The sequence below is a fragment of the Bubalus bubalis genome, chromosome 16 (assembly GCF_019923935.1).
Source record: "Bubalus bubalis isolate 160015118507 breed Murrah chromosome 16, NDDB_SH_1, whole genome shotgun sequence".
Classification (NCBI taxonomy): domain Eukaryota; kingdom Metazoa; phylum Chordata; class Mammalia; order Artiodactyla; family Bovidae; genus Bubalus; species Bubalus bubalis.
The window spans coordinates 53971819-53991321 of record NC_059172.1 but is presented as its reverse complement, the minus strand read 5'-3'; the positions used below and the strand labels follow the sequence as shown (position 1 = coordinate 53991321).

The 19503-nt window shown below is 49.3% G+C and overlaps 1 protein-coding gene and 1 long non-coding RNA gene across 2 annotated transcripts in view; one reads left to right on the top strand and one right to left on the bottom strand.

Annotated features, from left to right (window-relative positions):
• The window catches only part of GRIK4 (glutamate ionotropic receptor kainate type subunit 4), a 498388-nt gene that overhangs the window by 318814 nt on the left and 160071 nt on the right, over window positions 1-19503 (top strand). The window contains exons 4-5 of the mRNA XM_025266749.3: window positions 7719-7816; window positions 12402-12567. Coding sequence (XP_025122534.3) covers window positions 7719-7816; window positions 12402-12567 — 264 coding nt within the window. The remainder of the gene's footprint in view (window positions 1-7718; window positions 7817-12401; window positions 12568-19503) is intronic.
• On the bottom strand, window positions 7464-11948 carry LOC123329800. Its single transcript, XR_006545368.2, has 2 exons — window positions 11811-11948; window positions 7464-7800 (listed from the first exon to the last, which is right to left on the bottom strand). It is a non-coding gene; the product is annotated as an uncharacterized LOC123329800 (long non-coding RNA).

Here is a 19503-nt window from a genome sequence, read left to right as displayed (position 1 = left end):
GTGACGAGGCCCCAGTTTTCTCGTCCCCATCTGGGAGGCTACCCCTTCCCTGGAGGGCTTGAAGTTAGTGAGCCTGTGACTAACTACTCTGGACCATGTGCATCACAGCCAGACCCTTTCCCTCCCTGTGAAGACTCAGAGATGATTAAGTTCCCATAAGCTCCTCCGGTCCAGCCCAGGTGTCTAAGGAGGCTTCACATCCAAGCCTGAGCTGGTGTCTGCAGGGGAAGAAGTTTCCGCTTCTTACAGCACCCCATCGTGGTGTTTTATTCCTGCAGCTGCTCTGTCAGTTGCCTTCCAACTCCTCTGCTGGCTGGGAAACTTGGTTGCTATGGCAACATCACTCACATCGCCAATGCTCCCTGGGAGGCAGGAGAGTGCCCCTCCCTCCCCTCCATCCCACAGACTGCTCAGAGATCCTCACGGGATGACCGGGGCCTGCAGCATTGGGGTTCAGGAAATTTTAGAGCTGAGGTCCTTTATAACTAATTTTCATTTCTACCAAGCAGGCATCCTTCATAGGGAATGAAAGAACAATTCCCAGGTCCCAGGAATTCCCCAGGCCCCAGCTGCTGGGAAGATGATAACTCACTTTCATTGCACTCATTTTCAGTTCAGTTCAGTTCAGTCGCTCAGTTGTGTCCGACTCTTTGCATTTTGGATCATTTCAATTCAGTTGAGCAAGCATCTATTGAGTAATTCCTTTTTGCCAGGACTGAATAGCTGTGACCCCTACCTTCAAGGAGTTTCAGATGCAGTGGGAAATGGGAGATGGACACTCACAAAGGCACAGGTCCCCAAACCCTTGAGACCAGATGTGTTTAGATTTCAGAACTTTTCAGATACTAGAATGGTCATGTCCTGCTTATACTATACATTAAATAGCATTTCAGATGGGGCTTGGGGCTGAACCTCACTCTCAAAATCAAATGCATACTTACATTCAGATAGTCACATATTATAAATATCTTCACATCTATCTATTTAGATCAGATTTTGCCACTAAATGAGTTTGATGATACCATCCACTATAAGAGCTTTTGGGATTTTGAAATTGAGAATAAAGGATTGTGACTTTCTCTAAGAATTTTTTTTAGGAGAAGCTTCTTCGTATTGGGGTTTACCTGGTGGCTCAGACAGTAAAAGCGTTTGCCTGCAATGCAGGACACCCGGGTTTGATCCTTGGGTCAGGAAGATCCCCTGGAGAAGGAAATGGCAACCCACTCCAGTACTCTTGCCTGGAAAATTCCATGGATGGAGGAACCTGGTGGGCTACAGTCCATGGGGTCGCAAAGAGTCAGACAGGACTGAGCGACTTCACTTTCACTTTTTTCTGTACTGAGACCTGGTGAAAAAACCTAGCTTGGGGCAGAAGCAGGCCAGGAATTCAGAGAACAGGGAAATTGATCCTTCCAGCATAGAGCTGACTCAGAACCACAGTGGGATGTGAATTTCGAGAGGGAGTGGTGCTTTCCCACCAATGGGCAAGAACTGAGCTGGGCACTGGAGGATCAGTAGGAGTTTTCCAGACAGAAGGGCAAGAGAAGACATAGATCATGGTAGTTTTGGGTGTTAAAGTATCCCTTCTCAGAAAAGTGTTTTTAAACGAATGGAATTGCATAGATAGGATGAGGAGGGAGACAGGAAAGGGGCAGGGCACCTTTAAAAGAATGACATAGCCCAAGGACACTACATAAACTGATTAGAGTGAACTAGATCTAAGATGGCAGAGAAGCCGCTTTCCACTTGACCTCGAGCCTCAGTATATGCTTTTTGTAACATTTGGAAGCTAATTTACACACCCCAGGCACCATGATGGTTCCAAGGACAACTACAAAAGGTCAAAAAGTGGGCAGTGGTCCAATTTCCAAAAATCCCCACCCCTTCCCTAATCTCATCCCTTCCCCCAAATCGGTCTTCCTCAATGGCTATGCAGGAGATGTAGGAGGTGTAAGTTCCATCCCTGGGTCAGGAAGAAATGCTGGAAAAGGAAATGGCAACCCACTCCAGTATGTTTGTCAGGAAAATCCCATGGACAAAGGAGCCTGGTGGCTACAGTCCATAGGGCTGCAGACTGACCACCTATGCATCCCCCAAATAGCTGGAATACTCCTCCCACTCATTAGCCTATGAAATTACCCACCCCAATAAAAACTGACCACCCCTTACCCTGGAGCCTCTCTTGCCTTCTGAGATGGCCCGCACTCTGCCTGTTTCCTCTGTGAGTAAAACTTTCACTTCACTGTGGCTCGCTCTTGGATTCTCTCCTATGCAAAGCCAGGATCCCACACTTGGCAGCTGTCCCAGGGTTTCTGACATGGCCTGGAATGTGACCCATGCTTTTGAGCTCCACTCTCTTTCCTGTGACAGACATGCAGTTAAAATATTTGGATAGTGATATATAAATATACATATTTCTTTATTAATGTACTCAATAGCCAGACCCAGGATCAGGTCTAACTACTAGTGTAATTTCGAAGTAATTATGAATATGAATGGTATTTCAAGATCTCTGCAATACTATCATATGATCTGAAAACACTCGTGATGTCTGTCAATGACAGAGTTACAGTTACTGTTAGTATACTGTGGTTTATGGCCTCTATTCCAAATTGAAGGGGATGCTAAATTTCAGTTAGGGGTTAGAGAAAATAATGCCATTTTTCTTCTGCCAAACGTTCACAGACCACTGACTTCTGCCCATAGATCTCAGGCAGCAGGGTTAAGACTGCTGGTCTAGTTAGAGAGAACAGCTTGGAACAGGCTCAGGTAAGAAATCGCAGAGTGTGAACCAGGTGAGCTTGTGTGAAATGAGAGGAGACGTGATGGGAGAAGGGGCTAGAAGGGTCATATCCTGAGGAGATCAGACCCGTCTGGATTTTACTTGTTCATCGGAAGACATTTTTTGATAATGAAATTTTATTTTTTATAACGATGTGTTATGAAAGGAATACATGCCCATTTATATTAGAAAGTAGAGAGAAGGAAAAAAGAGCATCATTTAGTGTTCCCCTGGTCAAGCAATCTCTATTGCAATCTTGGTTAATCACTCATGGCCGAGGGAGGTGGTGTGGTACAGTGGTTAAGGAACCGACCCTGGAGTCAGGGGTTGGGGGTTTGAATCCTGACTCTGCCCTTTAACTTTTCTGTTTTCTTATCTGTAAAATGAAGGTGAAACAACTCTCATCAAGTTGTTTCCAGAATTAAGTAAGTCAATTCATATAAAGTGCTTAGAATTGGCCATAATTAGCACTTAATAAATATGGGCTTTAATAACCTCTTCTTCCAATCACTCCTCGGTGCCTGCCTATTTTCTGTATTTGCTTACTTGTAACCTTCAAATAGATACACATATAATTTTATATCCTGGTTCTTTCTCTTAATATTATTACATAAATATTTTTAATACTATTATAAACTGTTCATAAGCATTGCAAATGCCTAAGTAATATTCCACTTGGGTATATGACCCACACTTTAGATAACTATTTCCTTATGATGGGACATTTCGTTTATTTCCCGTTTTCTGTGGTAAGAGTTGAGTAGGCTTCAGTGTGGTTCAGTGGCTGTTTATTGAGCACATAACTCTTGAGGCCCACCCTGCTCGGTGTGGAGGGCGCAGAGATGAATAAGGCAAGCTTTCTGGTCTGCAGAGGCACGCAGACACACGTTCAGGGTCATAATTGGCCTCAGCGTGGAGAACGGATTGGATATGAAGATCCGGAGAAAGCCTGGAGGAGGCAGGTAGTAAAGGGGCTGGTGGAACTGACGGCGGCAGTGAAAAGGAGAGGTCGGAGGGGGACGAGCCGGTCAAATGGTCAGGACCTGGCTGCTGGCTGGTGGGGCTCGTGAGTAGGTTCAGTGGGAGAAGGCAAGGAAAAGTCAAAGAGACCACAGTTTGAACTTCAGGAGCTAAGGTGGGGGAGGCGTGGGGATGGTAAAATGAAGTGGTTAGGAGTTTGGGCTTTGATGCCCAAAGTGAAAGTGTTACTCACTCAGTCATGTCCGACTCTTTGCGACCCCACAGACTATGTAGCCTGCCAGGCTCCTCTGTCCATGGAATCCTCCAAGTAAGAATGCTGGAGTGGGTTGCCATTTTCTTCTCCAGGGGAATCTTCCCAACCCAGGGATGGAACCTGGGCCTCCTGCCTTGCAAGAAAATTATTTACCACCTGAGTCACCAGGGAAACCCAGATGGAGCTTTAAAGTCAAGCCTGACGCTATCATATATGACCTGTGTGAGCCTGATCAAGCTACTTAAGTTTTCTAAGCCTCAGTTTCCCCATCTGTAAAGTGGGGATACTAATGAATCTTCCTGGAAGCGTGGTGATCAAGTCAGATTATATATGAAAAGTATATAACAGATATGATGAACTGGGAGTAATCGTAAGAGTCCTGTGGCATATCAGTTCCACTCTAAGTGTGTGTGTGTGCTCAGTCATGTCCAGCTCTGTGCGACCTCACGGACTGTAGTCCACCAGACTCCTCTGTCCATGGGATTTTCCCAGCAAGAATACCACTCTAAATACTTCGTATGTATTAATTCACCTTAATGCTCATAACATCCCTACAGGAGAGGTGCTCTTAGCATCTCAGTTCTATAGATGAGGAAGAAGGCTCAGGGAGTTTGGTCAAGGTCTTGATCAAGGTCTCACAGCTAGTCAGCAAGTGATCCAGCCAAGACTCATACTCAGATAGGCTTGCATCAGAGCCCGTGCTCTTAAGGACTGTGCTTTCTCTCTCTCTGCCTCACTCTGTCCATGCTTACTGCAGGACACCAGAGGGAAGTCCCTGTGGCAACACCCAGCAGGTGGTTGGAACTTGTTTTAAACCCAGGACATCTGTCAGAGTGTAGGATTGCCTGGGCAGAGATGAGTGGAGGCCACAGGTAAGGATGAGATTGCCCAGGGAGAGTGAGGCATGGACAAACTCTGAATGTAGTGGGTAGCAGAGGGAAGAGGCGTTGGCCAAGGAAGTGAGAAAGACCTTTCAGAAAAGCAGATGAGAATCAGGACCAGAAGGTATCATGAAATTCAAACGAACAAATGTAATCATTAGTGTCAAATGCTGCAAAAGAAAGATAAGGACTGCTAAGAGGTCCTTGGTGACCGTGGGGAAGCAGGTAGAGCAGAATGACGAGGGGTGGGGACCCGGACTGCAAGGAGTTGAACAGAGATGGACGAAGTGGCTGCAAGGAGGAGGGCAGACACGGAAGGTGGCTGTGAGCAAGCGGGACAGTCACAGCAGACTTGAATTCCAACACTGACTGTGACCTTTATCAGGTGTGTGACTTTATGGGTGTCGCTTAACATCCCTCAGATGCTGTTTCCTTATTGTTAAAGTCAGGAACTGAGCTTCAGCCCTGGGGCTGCTGTAATTTGATGGAATTTGATGGCCAGTGAACTCAGAGCCCCTCGCTGGCAGTAAGAGTTGAATTGGCTGAGATCACATGTTCTAACTTCCGTGGAAGTAGCTTGAACTTTGATGAGCGTTCTCCAAAGGTAAATCTTGCCCTGGACTTCCCTGGTGGTCCGGTGGCTGAGACTCCATGCTCCTAATGCAGGGGGCCTGGGTTCCATCCCTCGTCAGGGAACCAGGAATGCCATATGCCACAACTAAAGATCCTGCATGCTGCAATGAAGATCGAAGATCCCACGTGCTGCAGCTAAGACCCGGTGCACTTGAATAAAATAAAATAAAATAAATACTTAAAAACCAATGGTAAAGTGTGCCCACAGCTACTCCATCTCGGGATGGTTCTGACGGTACTGATGAGCCCTCCTCAGGCACCCACCGCCCACAGCCTATCCGTCAGCTGAGATCTGTGATGTTGTGTTGATTGGACCCCTGCCTGTGCCTCGGGCTGAGAGAAGACCCCCACGGATCTCTTGTTTGTGTGATAAACCACAGCACCAGGATTTGAACCCTGGTGCTCTACCCACCGCCTGTGCCCCATGAGAGCCAGGACTTGGCTGTGTGGGCCAGTGGTTAGGATTCTGCTTTAGGATAGAGAGCATCCAGGTTGCAGGTGTGGCTTTGCAGTTGACTCCATGAGGATCCTTGGGCCGATTCCTTAACCTCAGTGTGCTGCGACGCTTTTTAAATTTTTGTTTATTTATTTTTGGCTGCACTGAGCTTTCCTCGCTATGCATAGGCTTTCTCTAGTCATGACAAGCGAGGGCTAATTTCCAGTTGTGGTGTGCGAGCTTCTCATTCTGGTGGCTTCTCTTGTAGCATGGTCTCAGTTGGTGTGGCTCATGGGCCTAATTGCCCCAGGGAATCTGGGATCTTCCTGGACCAGGGATCGAACCTGTGTCCCCTGCACTGGCAGGTGGATTCTTCTTCACTGGACCACCAGGGATGTCCCTGCCCTGACTCTTGATGTTGAGTAGGAGAAAAATGTGTCCAGAGTCAGGCTTTGAGTTTTGTAGGGCAGGACGTCTTACAGTACAGCTGGGAACCATGGGGCATAATCTGAGGGCCGGCTCTTTGGTTCTCATATCACCGTGTGTGTCTTGAGAATTGTCCTGTGTTCTCTCTCCATCTGTTTCCTCCTTTTTCCCTCACTTCCTTTCTCAATCTATAGCATTTTAAAATCTTACATTCTCTCCTCTTCTGACCATATGCCTCATCCACCCAGTCATTCATTCAACAAACTTGAACTGGGCCCCTAGAAAAAGCATCATGCTGGAGACAGGGAAACATCAAATGGGGATTGAGAGATAAATACGGTTCAGCTCTGCCTTAAAGGGGTTTGAAATCTAGTGAGAAGAGTAACATATCTAAACAGCAAACTGAAATTAACCCATTTACAAGTGCCTTAGAACCAGGGGACAATCCACGGGCCTCGGAGCCCCGGGGAGAATGAATTCTACTTAAAAGAGGTAGGAAGGGGTAAGGAGGAGGTGGCATTTGAGATGCTCCTTGACATGTAAGTGAGTGAGCATCCAGGGTAGAGGAGTGAAGGGCATCTCCCCCGGGAGAGCTACAAGGTCATAGAGCGTGCTGGTTGGTCAGGAAAGCACCTGTTGGGTTCAGGGAAGGTGGGGGGCGGGTTGGGTCAGGCTCCAGGCTGGGCGAAAGGTGTGTGGCATTGAAAGATGGGGCTCCTCTCTGCCACCCTCTTTTTCTTCTGCTCTCTCTCCTGCTCCCCTTAACCTTCACCAAGCCGCTTTCTCCTCTCTGCTTGCAGCATCCTCACTGTCTTTCATCTCTCTGCTCGTCTGCCTTTCCTCCTCTCTAGACTCTTTCAGGGAGGTGGGGAGTAATAGATTGTGTACCGGCTGGCTGTTCTGTGAACTGAGCCCTTGGCCCCTGCAGCAACCGTGTCTGGGCTCCCAGCACCCGTCCTGCAGGCCAGGCCAGGGGAGGGCGGGGGAGCGGTGTGCAGGTCTCCACCATGCACTTCCGTCCTTCGGTGACAGCCCAGACAATTTATACATCCTGTTGGCGTAGGCCATATGTTGAAATAACCTAGGTCATTTCCTCATTTAATACCATCCATAAACTCTAATAAAAGTGTCCTGGAGCCCAGTGGTCCAGGGGAGGAGAGGTACTGGGTTTGGAAGGATGGGAGAGGGGACCAGGATGGGGGTGGGTGGGAGGTGAGGGGCCATCAGGGGAAGATCGGAGGACTCGAGGCTGAAGCCCACGCCCCGCCTGATGAGCGCCCTGTTTCCTCTCCTGCTCCCCATGCTCTGTCCTGCTGCCGGCTGCAGTGTGTCAGATTCTCCCCAAGGGCGTGGTCGCTGTCCTGGGACCATCCTCCAGCCCAGCTTCCAGCTCCATCATCAGCAACATCTGTGGGGAGAAGGAGGTGAGTGCTGGGCCGGGATGGGGGCGCTCTCTGTGGGCTGGCAGCCTGTGCCTCGAGCCCAGAGAGATCCTGGACTCTTAAGGGCAGGAGGTGTCACTAATAACAACCACACAAGGAAAAGAAGTGGGCCTTGGTAGGCACTTACTTTTTTTAGTTTGTTTGGATGGAGGGGACTCAGAGGAAAAGTTTCATAACAAGGCATTCAAGCTGAGCTCCTCCTGGTCTTGGGGCCCTGTAGCGGGCAGAGCAGAGGCGGTCCCTTGGTGGATGAGAGGAGAGGGAGAGGCTGGGGAGGGTGGTCCAGGGGAGGCTGAGAGGGCTAAAGTCTGAGCCCCACAGGAACGCTCCAGAATATCTGTTTAGATATTGGGATTCTGGGGAGGAATGCCTTTGGGGCCAGGCCTTGCTACATATGGTGGCTTCCCTGGTGGTTCAGATGGTAAAGAAGTTGCCTACGATGCAGGAGACCCAGGTTTGATCCCTGGCTCGGGTAGATCCCCTGGAGAAGGGCTTGGCAACCCACTCCAGTATTCTTGCCTGTAGAATCCCATGGACAGAGGAGCCTGGCAGGCTATATAGTCCATGAGTCACAGAGTCAGACATGATGGAGTGACTAACAGTTCCACTTGCTACATTTTAGTGCTGAAATGAAGTTTGAAAACTTACTTCTATTTCATAAGTTCTCTAGAAAAAGAGATTTTATTTTGCTTTCTTCTTCATTCACCAGTTCCAGTGTTTATTTCTCCAAAGTGCTGTGTCCATTCCCTCTAGTTCTCATTCCCCAGGAGATAAAAATGCTCGATTCTTAGGGAAATGACAGGGCGAAGCTTTGGACTGTATTTGCGCACTAAATCTTTATTCTAAAAAAGAAAATGGAAACTTTTTAAACGAGAATTATTTACACCTATATTAAAATCTTAATGGGTAAAATAATGTAAAAGAGAGAAAAAGAAGATGCTTGGACGTGAGTTTCTAGAGAGGGCTTGCTCCCTGTTCCAACAACTCTCTCCCTCCTTTTCCCAAAGGAGAAAACAAACTGGAACCCTCAGCGATTCTACTGCTGGAAGCTTTCCTAGTCCATCTTGGAATCAATCAGTCCTTCCCCTTCAGATATATTCCTGGGAGATGGTGGCAAAGTGATACCATAGCCTCCCAGTGGACTTCTAGACAGGTCTTTTGGGGACAGATGGAGCTTGATGGTCAGGAGCTGGGGAGGGGACAGAGCAGAGGGACTGGGGAATGGAAGGGTCAGTCTTGCCCCCGTCGTAGGAGCCTGGAGGCTCAGACTTCCAGAAGCTTTACCCTTGGGAGGGTCCAGTTCTTACAGCGGGACGGGGCTCCTGCTTTGTGAGTTGCCCTCACAGGGGCAGTGGAGCAGCAGATTGGCCTCTGCCACCCCAGGAGGCTCTCTGGAAGCCACTTCCTTGACACCTGCACTTCTCTTATGATCAGACGGCTTGATGAGTCCCCGAGGCTTTGAGAAGAATATTGAGTTTTCTCTGTGTTATGAGCCCACTCTAAGAATTGTTACCAGGACAGTAGAATGCCCTGTGGTCCCAGCCCCAATCCTGCAATGGGTCTTTCTTACCTCTGCCTGTAGGTGGAGCCCCTGAGCTTCATGCCAGAGATAAGTTTTGTGCTGACTACTCCCCATCCCTACTCCCAGCCATCCTGAAAGATGACTCCTGCGCCAGCCCAGGCCAAAAAAAGAGCTGCAGTCGCACCGCAGTCCCTTCCAGCATCTCACAGCCCTCAGCCCCCGTGAGCTGGACCTGATGTTTAACTTAAATCTTTCTCGCTGGCTCCAAGTAACAGCTCACATCTATGGCAGGCTGTTACTTCCCGCTCGCTGTGATCTTCACCAAGTGAGGTTGCCAAGCTACCCATTGTCTCTTGTCTTCTCTCTCTCTCTTTTTTTTCTCCCCTCTCCCTCCTCCCCAGCACTTTCATCTCTGTCCCCTGCAGTCATCCCCCGACAAGTGTCCACTCCAGAATGGCCTCCTCTTGGGGTTCAGTGGTTATTTTATCTCGGCGATCACATCCTTTAACCCCGCTTGGCATTTCAGGCCGGAGGCGGAGACCCCGAGTTGCACCCATCTTCCCATCCTGCTGCCAGGGACCCCATGCCATTGACCAGCCAGACAGGCTGTGCTGCCCAGGAAACCACCAGACAGTTACCCCTCATCTGTCTGGTCATGTTCCTTTCAGAGCAGCCTTTCCTTTCCATTCAGATTATGCATTTCTTTTAATATTTTATGAGGCTGAACTGCCTCACACTGATTCCCCTCAGCTTCAGGAAAAAGAAATGGAGTCTTCACCAAGGAGTTCATCCCTTTAAATGCTGCTAACGTCTCTGCAGGTCCTGCAGCTGGCAGCTTTCTGCCTCACTGCCCTTCCCCTCCATGCTGCTCACCTCTTCCCCTGATCCACACCTCCATGCTGATGTCCTAGGATGCATTTGTAATTGCAGATCAATTACCGATTGATTTTTGTCCTAGAGAGACAATCAGCAGGTCTGGCCTGGCCATCCCCACCTGGACCCATCAGAGTGTCTGGCTGCTTCCACAGCAGCATTTAAGATGCTGGACTGTGGGAGACTTCCCCACCAGCCCCTTCCTAGGGACACCCCTCAGCCCTCGCCCCCTGTACATACAGCCCCAAGAGCTTGTCCAGGAGTTCCTAGATTTGGGAAGAAAGGGGAAAGGGAAAGAGAAAAGGCATTGCCTTTATCCCACATGTTAGGCACTCATCTAGTACATGCTTCACACACAGGGTCTCATTTTATCCTCCCAAAGCTCAAGAAATACCTGTTGTTTCTCCATGTGAATGAAGCCTAGAGAGGCTAAGCAGTTTGCCCCAAATCACACAGCAGAACCTGGATGCAAACCCAAACTCGAAAACTCTTTCTCCTGAGCCTTCACTTTTCTGAGTCTTTTCCTGCTCCATCTCTGGGATCCGTAGATCCACGGGAATCTCTAAAGGTGCTTCTATGGGGGGTAAGTTAGCTGCTGATGGAACCCAGTAGGCTGGATGGCCACACAGGGAGGGCCTTGGGCAGAGATCCTCAAATGTGTGAGCTAGCCAGCCTGGCTACCCTGCCCAGCCCTGGCCTCCAGGTTACCCCTCTGTGAACTTTTTTCCTTTCACGGTTCGTTTGTGATTCAAGACAGATTGTAAGGGTTGCAAAGTATCGGTGGGAAGAAAGACCCCTTATGACACCCCCCAGGTCAGTGTCACTTCTCAGCACCTTCTGTCATTACTCATCAGGCTCTCTCCCCAGGGCTATGCTTTTCAGTCTCTGCTGGAAAATATTGGTTGCCTTCTCTTTATGGTTAAAGGGCTAATCCTAGTTGAATTCAGGAATTTTCTCCCTACTTTCTGCTAAATCTTGACCCTCCCCCCATCCCAGTCTCAGGGGAACTCTGGTCTCTGGCTGACTTCTTCCAGAAGCTTAAAAGGATAAGTTAGCAGAATTTTCCAGAGACCATGTCAACATCATCCCAGACTCTGGGCCAGCCCAGACAGAGACAGTTTCTGCAATCGTGCCTGAATAACCCAGTCTAGGAACCAACCAATTCACTATCGGGGAGTTCTTGCCATCTACCCTCAGTCTTGCTCACTTAAAAGTGAGTTAGTTAGTTCAAATGTGTGCTCATAGTAACCTAACCCTTACATTGGGCACCCTAAGTGAGCATGAGGGATGAGGTTTCAGACCCGTCTCTGGTAGAGACACGGACAGCCTTTAGCTCTTCTGGCTCTGGGTACCAGGGTGACAGAATGCAATCAAGGAGGATGGCAGCTTATTACATTTTAACTTTCCTATTACCTACCCAATAGCCTAAGCCGCCAATAAAGCAGCCATCACAGCCTGTTAATATCTATTTCTGGGAGAACAGAGGCAGAAGGCAGGGGCAGTGCCTCCCGGAAATGTCAGTAATAGACGCAGAGGGAACCTGACACTGTCCTAATGAAGCCAAAGCAGGTATTTATTTACCTGGCTCCATTCGGAGGCTCTCTAGTCGGTTTCCCAGCGTGCAGTGCTTCCCATCCTTACATGTGTCTTCAGAGGAACACATCCCAGGCTTTCATCTAGAAATTTTGTCCGGAGCTGGTTTATATATCTGTTGGCTAGGTTGGGTTGAGGGGGCCACTTGGTTAGTCCCTAGGGCAATATTTTTCTCTTTTTGCCATCTCAGCTCTGTTTCATTAACTACAAATAATATAAGGATTATGCCTTCAAGAGCCCTTTGTCTCTCTGCCTAGCAGTGGGCAGCTGAAAATAAAGACCTATTGTTTTGCCTTCTCGAGGCCTCAGAACTCCGTTCCAAGGTCCACAGTCCATTTATCCAGGTCTCTGGCTGCACATTTTCCCATCCTGGGTCCTGAGCTTTGCCAGAGAGGCTGTCTCATCTTCCTCCTATGGTCTGGGTGCCCTGACCCCCACAAGCCCCATCTCCAACCAGGCAAAGGTCACTCATGGAAGAATCCACCCTCTGCAGCTTTATCTCACCCATCCCTCTTTTCTTTCTCTCTCACTTGTTCTCCAATCTTCCCCGCTGCCCGTTTTTTTTGCTCCTCCTCCCAGGTCCCTCATTTCAAAGTGGCCCCAGAAGAGTTTATCAAGTTCCAGTTCCAGAGATTCACAACCCTGAACCTCCACCCCAGCAACACTGACATCAGCGTGGCTGTAGCTGGGGTCCTGAACTTCTTCAATTGCACCACCGCCTGCCTCATCTGTGCCAAAGCAGAATGTAAGTTTCCCCAGGCTGTCTGCACCCAGACAGTCAGGTCCTGTCTGTGTCAACTGGACTGGTTTGCCCCTCCCTGGCTGCAGACCACACCCCGCAGGGGAGGGCTCTTTCTGATCTTAGAGATGATAACCAGAGGATTCGGGCCTTCCCAGGTGTCCTTGGCTGTTTGTGTGTGTGTGTGTGTATGTGAAAGAGAGGGCAGTCCAGGGGCCCCCTTTGTCAGAAACTCCCTGGGCGTGGGTCGAACAGCGACAAGCTCTTTTACAGGGAGACTGGCCAACTGCCAAGACATTCTGCATCTGCAAATGGCAATTCCCACATTTTCAGCCTCATTGTTAAAGAGCCACAAAAAGACAGAGAGAGAGAGAGAGAGAGAGGGAAAATATAAAATTGGATGCATTTGTATTTGATGGCTTGAAGAGCTTCTTTCCTTGGAGAGCGGGTTTGGCTGATGGAACAAGGTTCAAGGTCAATTCCTGGTAAAGATTTTTTTTTTTTCTTACAAATGCAGGTTTTAGAAATGTGTTTTCTCTGACTCTCAATTTGCGACATAAATTTCGTGTTTATGAGATTTGGCTAATTTAAGCCAGCACATTCCAGCAAATCCGCACCTGTGTGCTCCCCGTGCCAGCTGTGCACCCACATGCAGTCAGGCAGGCGCTGGCCACTGGCTCCACTGGGCCCCGAGTGCAAGCCCCCGCATCTGTGTCCTGTGCAGGTTTTACCATGCGGGTCTGGGTGGGCTGCACGGGCAAAGGTATCCCATCCGTGTTCAGGCCTCTATGGCTTCTCAGACCCGCTCAGTGTGGTAAGCCCTTCCTCCAACCTGGAATGCCCACAGCATCTGAAAACAAAAGCCCCCTCCCTGCCAAGGGCCAGACCTATTTCTTATGGGACCTTTGTACCTCACTGCCTCCACTTGTACATTCATTCATTTATTTAATACAAAATGAGTACTTGCTCTGTGCTACCCAAGAAGCAAAGTAACTGACTCCCAACTATGCATACTTTTCAAATATATATTTTTTATTTTATTTGGCTGTGGCGGGTCTTGGTGGCATGTAGGCTATCTAGATGTGGTTCATGGGCTTCTCTCTAGTTGTGGTGGGCAGGCTCAGTACTTGCGGCACTGGCTTAGTTGCCCCGCAGCTTGTAAGATCTTAGTTCCGCAACTAGGGATCAAACTTGCATCCCCTGCATTGGAAGCTGAGTTCTTAGCCACTAGACCACCAGGGAAGTCCCTATGCATGTTTTTTTTTTTTTTTTTATGCTTTATTTAATTATTCAACAACCCGGGGATTTTGGAAATGCTGGAATGTCCCATTTTAAAATTAAATACAATTTAAAGTCCAGTTTCTTAGTCTCTCTAGCCATACTTCAAGTGCTCAAAAACCGCATATGAACAGTGCAGTTAGAGAACATTTCCATCCTCACAAAAAGTTCTATTGGATAGCATTGCTTTAGATGATAAGGTTTTGTGGACAAAGCATTTTGTAGCCCCCAAAAGAGAGAGAAATGTTTAGATAACACTTCATTCTATCTCTCCCTCATGGAGAATTTCAGCACACATTATCATGGGCACTCGGAGTTGTCCTGTGGCCAAAACAACTATTTACCTCAGCATCTTCCAAATAGGTTTGATCATATGCCCCCAAAAGGATGCTGATCTAAAAGCCCACACAGGATGCTAGTGTTCGATGGAACACAGTTGGGATACATTACGTTCCACCAGGTAGCCTTCCTTGCGTGGCATCTTTGCAGCACTGAAAGGTTTAACAGAATCAGAGATTCTTCCCAGGAAATTTCTGCCACCAGCCCACTCAGGCAGGACTGCACTGGCTCACCCCATGCATCCAGTGGGGACGCTGGAGGACAGGACAGGCTGTAAATACGGCCAGGCAAAGGGTGCTCTGCAGCCCTTGTCTGTGCTGGGTTACAGCATCTCAGCAACCTGACAGGAAGTTCTTTCTTGTGTCTAGCCACAGTCCCTCCTGCTTTAAAGCTGAGCCCTGTTTCCTTTGCTTCAGCTCTTCCTGGGTTTTGGGACGTGAGTTGCTCAGATGTTGGTTAAGCACCTGCCGTGTGCCGAGCACTATGCTAGATATGGTTGCCTCCTAGCCCAGGGCTTTTTCCATTGGAATTGACATTCTCTGACATTCAAACAGTTCCTTGCAGATTGCAAAGCACTTTCACTTATGTTTCCCCACTTTACCTCCCTCTTTCTCAGTCATTCCGAGCTGAGCAAAGAGTCTGGGTGCTGCTAAGTGATTTGACTTAAGGTCACACAGCTGGTACATGACAAATCTGAGCTGGGGCTTCCTCCTCTCTGGCCCCTCCCACCCTTCTGGGCTGCACCAGGCTCAGGAGGGCTCAGGGTGGGCTCTGCAGGGCAGGCACAGTGTCCTTGGCAGGGCAGAGATCTCTCTGGAACAGTGTAGCCCCTTCCTCCCTCAAGTGGGTGCAAGATGGCTAAGCACAGACAGTAATCCTGGAGAGGATGAGTCTGTCTGCTCAGGTGCTGGCGAGGCCGGCCCACAGCCCAGGCGGGACTCATCAACCACACACTGCTGCCTCTGCTCTGAGGAGAAGAACTCATCACTGGAGGCTGCTGAGTGACTGGCCCCACCTACCAGAGGCAGAAGCAAAGTGGGGCAGAGCAGAAGTTCAAGGGCAAAGAGGATTAAAAATCTAATCAAAGAATGAAGAAATGAGGGACTAAAGGGAAACGCAGCTCAGAGCTTGGGAGGAGACACTCTTCCATCTCCCTTATTAATGCAGGGCCGAGAGACGCTGCAAGTAGAATTAGGAACAGAATTAGGAACTAATTCTATTTTCCTAGCATCAAAATTAGGCATAACAGAGATCATTCTCTGGGGAATCACGCCGCTTACGCTCCTTCTTCCCCAAAGTAGATTTTTAATAAGCAGGTTTTGGACCAAGTACAGTTGTATTGTGGATGGCATTATTTTTCTTTAATGGGAAAAAAAAAAAATCAGAACATCTTCAAGTACCTAGTGCTAGTGAGCTTCGGGGAGGCAAGGTGAGGAGCCCGGGGGTGGCTGTCCCGGTCACCCCCACAGGGCTGGGGGAGTTTGCTGTTAGGAGACTTTCAACGAAAGTTGGGGTTCCCTACCAGGGTCCCTGAGGCCCCTTTGGTGAGATCACCCAGCCCTGCCGTAGAGTTACCTTTTGAGACTCTCAGGCTGGACCCAGAGACTCTTCATTCAGTTCAGTTCAGTTGCTAAGTCATGTCCGACTCTTTGTGATCCCAGAGACTGTAGCACACTGGGTTTCCCTGTTCTTCACTATCTCCTGGAATTTGCACAAACTCATGTCTGTTTAGTCGGTGATGCCATCCAATCATCTCGTCCTCTGTCACCCTCTTCTCCTGCCCTCAGTCTTTCCCAGAGTCAGGGTCTTTTCCAATGAATCGGCTCTTTGCATCAGGTGGCCAAAGTATTGGAGCTTCAGCCTCAGCATCAATCTTTCCAATGAATGTTCTGGATTGACTCTTCATGGTCACAAGCATAATATGCTGTGTATTTTTCTGGTATTGCTATACATAGTTCAAATCATCTTTTTGTTTGTTTTTCATGCTTGCTTTAGCGTTTCTAGGTATTTTAATGTCCTTTTTGTGTGTGTGGCTACAAGTTCTGTGCCCCTACACCCTCTGCCACTTGTGTACCACCTCTGTAACCTGGAATCAGAAACCTGGGTTTGGACCTTGCTTGGCCTGTGAGTTCTGAGATCTGCCCTGCGTCTCTCCTGTTCCAGTGTTTGGTCTCTATGTGTGGTGTACTCATTCTCAGTCATATTCGACTCTTTGCGACCCCCTGGACTGTAACCCGCCAGGCTCCTCTGTCCATGGGATTCTCCAGGCAAGAGTACTGGAGTAGCTTGCCATTTCCTGCTCCAGGGGATCTTCCCAACCCAGGGATCCAACCCTTGTCTCCTGTGGCTCCTGCACTGCAGGTGGATTCTTTAGCGCTGAGCCCCCTGGGCTGACCTGTTTGGTCTCTCCCCAGGAATAATGATGATACCTGCTTCCTGGACCATTGTGGGGGATAAATCCACAGTATGTGAAGAAGCTTAGGAAACAACAAAAGCAGGTCTCAGCTCAGAGATGCCTGCTGGGCCCTAGCAATTAATAAACAAACAAGGACTTCCCTGGGGGTCCAGTGGCTAAGACTCTGCAGGAGGCTCGGGGTTCAATCCTTGACGGGAGAACTAAGACCCCACATGCCGTGTGGTGCAGCCAAGAAAATTAAGAAACAACAACAACAGCAACAAAACAACAAAGAACTAACACAATCAAACAAACACCCTGGAGAAGGCGAGGAGAGTCCCCGGGTGAGGTTTTTCCCATGTCCATCCTTGCTGTCAGAGAAGGGGGCAGCCTGGATGGCCAAGCAGGGCAGCAGACGATCCTCCTGGGAGCGAGAAGCCTCCACCTGCCCCTCTATCCCCTCTCTGTCTCCTCCTCTGACCCCCACGGTCTGGCCCTTTCTGTCTTTTCTTGGGGCCAGGTCTAGGCGTGGGATGGGACAAAACTGAAAAGTGGGTAAAATAAGCCCACTGTTCAAGCATTTGAAATTGTTCTGTGCCCCTGCCCCTCTCGGGACACCTCGGACCCTCATCCCTCTCACTCCATCAGAATCTGCTCCCTGGAAAAACAGGGCATGAAGCCAGCACAGCTGAGGCACCTGCCCCTGTCAGGGGAGGGGAATGGACAAGTACTGGGTTTAGGTGCTCCGGGCAGAGTTCACCATCTCACTGCGTCCTCACCACCACCCTCTAGTCGGTGTTACGTCAGCTGCCGCCCACAGGAGCTTAAAATGAAAGTGTGAATGGCCTGCCCTGGTGGCTCAACTTGTAAAGAATCTGCCTGCAATGCAAGAGACCCAGATTTGATCCCTGGGTCAGGAAGATCCTCTGGATTCACCAGAAGGGAATGGCTACCAACTCCAGTATTCCTGCCTGGAGAAAATCCTATGGACAGAGAAGCCTGATGGGCTACAGTTCATGGGGTCGCAAAGAGTCGGACACGACTGAGTGACTAACGCTTTCACCAGCCGGAAATGTTACCATTTTCCAGGATCAAAGCCTGAAGCCCAGGGAATCAGCCAATGGAGAGGGAAATGATTACTTATTCCTATTTTTGGATACAAGCATCCTCTGTGTCCCCGGCAGACCCATCACTCAGGTCTCTGTGTCCTTGTCCCGCAGCCCCGTCCAACCCCTGCTGTGCCTTTCTCAACCTGTCCATCCATCTCCTGTCCCACCTCCCCGTCCCAGAAGCCAGCCTCCTTCCTTCCTGGAATAGCCAGCCTGCTGGCTTTCACATCAATCCATCCCATGACATCCTGAGCAATACTAATAGGTTCCCCAGGCCCCCTCTCAGCCTTGGACTTGGCAGCTAGACCTGCTGCTGGGCTAAGGGTGTCACAAGATAGGGGCGTCAGGGTGGAGGTGGAGGGGAAGCTGGGAAGAAAGCAGCTTTGAACCCCTCTGGTGACAGCTGCCTTTGACAAATACCTTAGTTCCATTAAGGGGTTCCTAGTGGCCCAAATGGTAAAGAATTTGCTTGCAGTGCAGGAGACCCAGGTTCCATCCCTGGGTTGGGAAGATCCCCTGGAGGAGGGCGTGGCTACCCACTCCAGTATTCTTGCCTGGAGAATCCCATGGACAGAGGAGCCTGGCAGGCTACAGTCCATGTGATTGCAAAGAGTCAGACAGGACTGAGTGACTAACACACTTGGTTCCATTAAACAGGTAGAGGTAAGGTAAACAACAATTGGAAAATGCCAGACTGCACTGAAAAACTCCTGATGTGCTTAATGTAACTAAACCACCCTTCCTCTTCTGCATATGTTTTCCACTTCCTAGAATTTTTTTTTTAAAAAAAGGATCCTTTTCTAATTCATAAAGAATCTCTGGGCTAGAAAGACACCAACATCTTTGTAGTTCATCTTTCCAACCACTGATTTAATTCCCTCTACAACCATCCTCAAATGGGGCTTCAGTCTTTCCTTGATTACCTCCAGCCATGGGGAACTCACTCCCTCACGATGAAGGCCACTGCCTCTTTAGAGAGCTCCAACAGAGTTTCTTCCTTACACTGAGCTAAGTGCGGCCCCTGCGAGTTCCATCCATTCACTGTTCCTGGGCGTAGTCCTTGACTATAAATCCAGAGCAAGTCTGTCTTGTGACAGCCCCTCCCCTCTTCCTCAGGCCAGGCGCCCCTTCCTTCAGCGGCTCCTCAAGTGACATGGTGTCTGCTCCCACCTGGCACTGCTTCTCCCTTGACTTCTTAGGAGAGAGTCTCTTCCTCTCACAGTCTCTGCTCAGTCCACCAGCAAGCACCGTGCACCCTGCCTCACACTGGGGCTGAGCTGCAGAGTTTGAAATAGGATCCCTACCCAACGCTGTGAAATAATTAGACTACATGTTATCTGTTGTAATATATGCATATATGCGTAAGCATATGCTATCAAATGTTTCTTATGGTTTATAACCAAAGGCTGTATCCTGTGAATTGGATAATAAATCCTGAACGAGTTGGAAGAAGAGAGAAGGGGAGGGTGGGGGCTGGAGAGTGGAGAGAAGGTTTTGGTGGGGAGGGGACTGGGTGAAGGAGAGTTAGGATGTGAAGGGGTGGGGGAGGGGTGGATGAAAATCAGCTTGGTGGGGCGCCTTCTGGGTGAAGTCACTGATCTGCTCATTTGACTCCCCCATAAGGTAGTCATTACCCGTATCTCATGGATGGGTACACAGAAGGGCAGGGGGCAGAGGGAGTGGCCCCCACCAGCTCACCTGGTGGTGCGGGAGCTGGGATTCGCGGCAGCTGACCTTGTGCTCTTCTTGCTACTTTAATCTCGGTGCAGCCTGGGAAGGGGAGCGACTCCTAGGAGATCCTGGGGGAGGTGGCGGACCTCC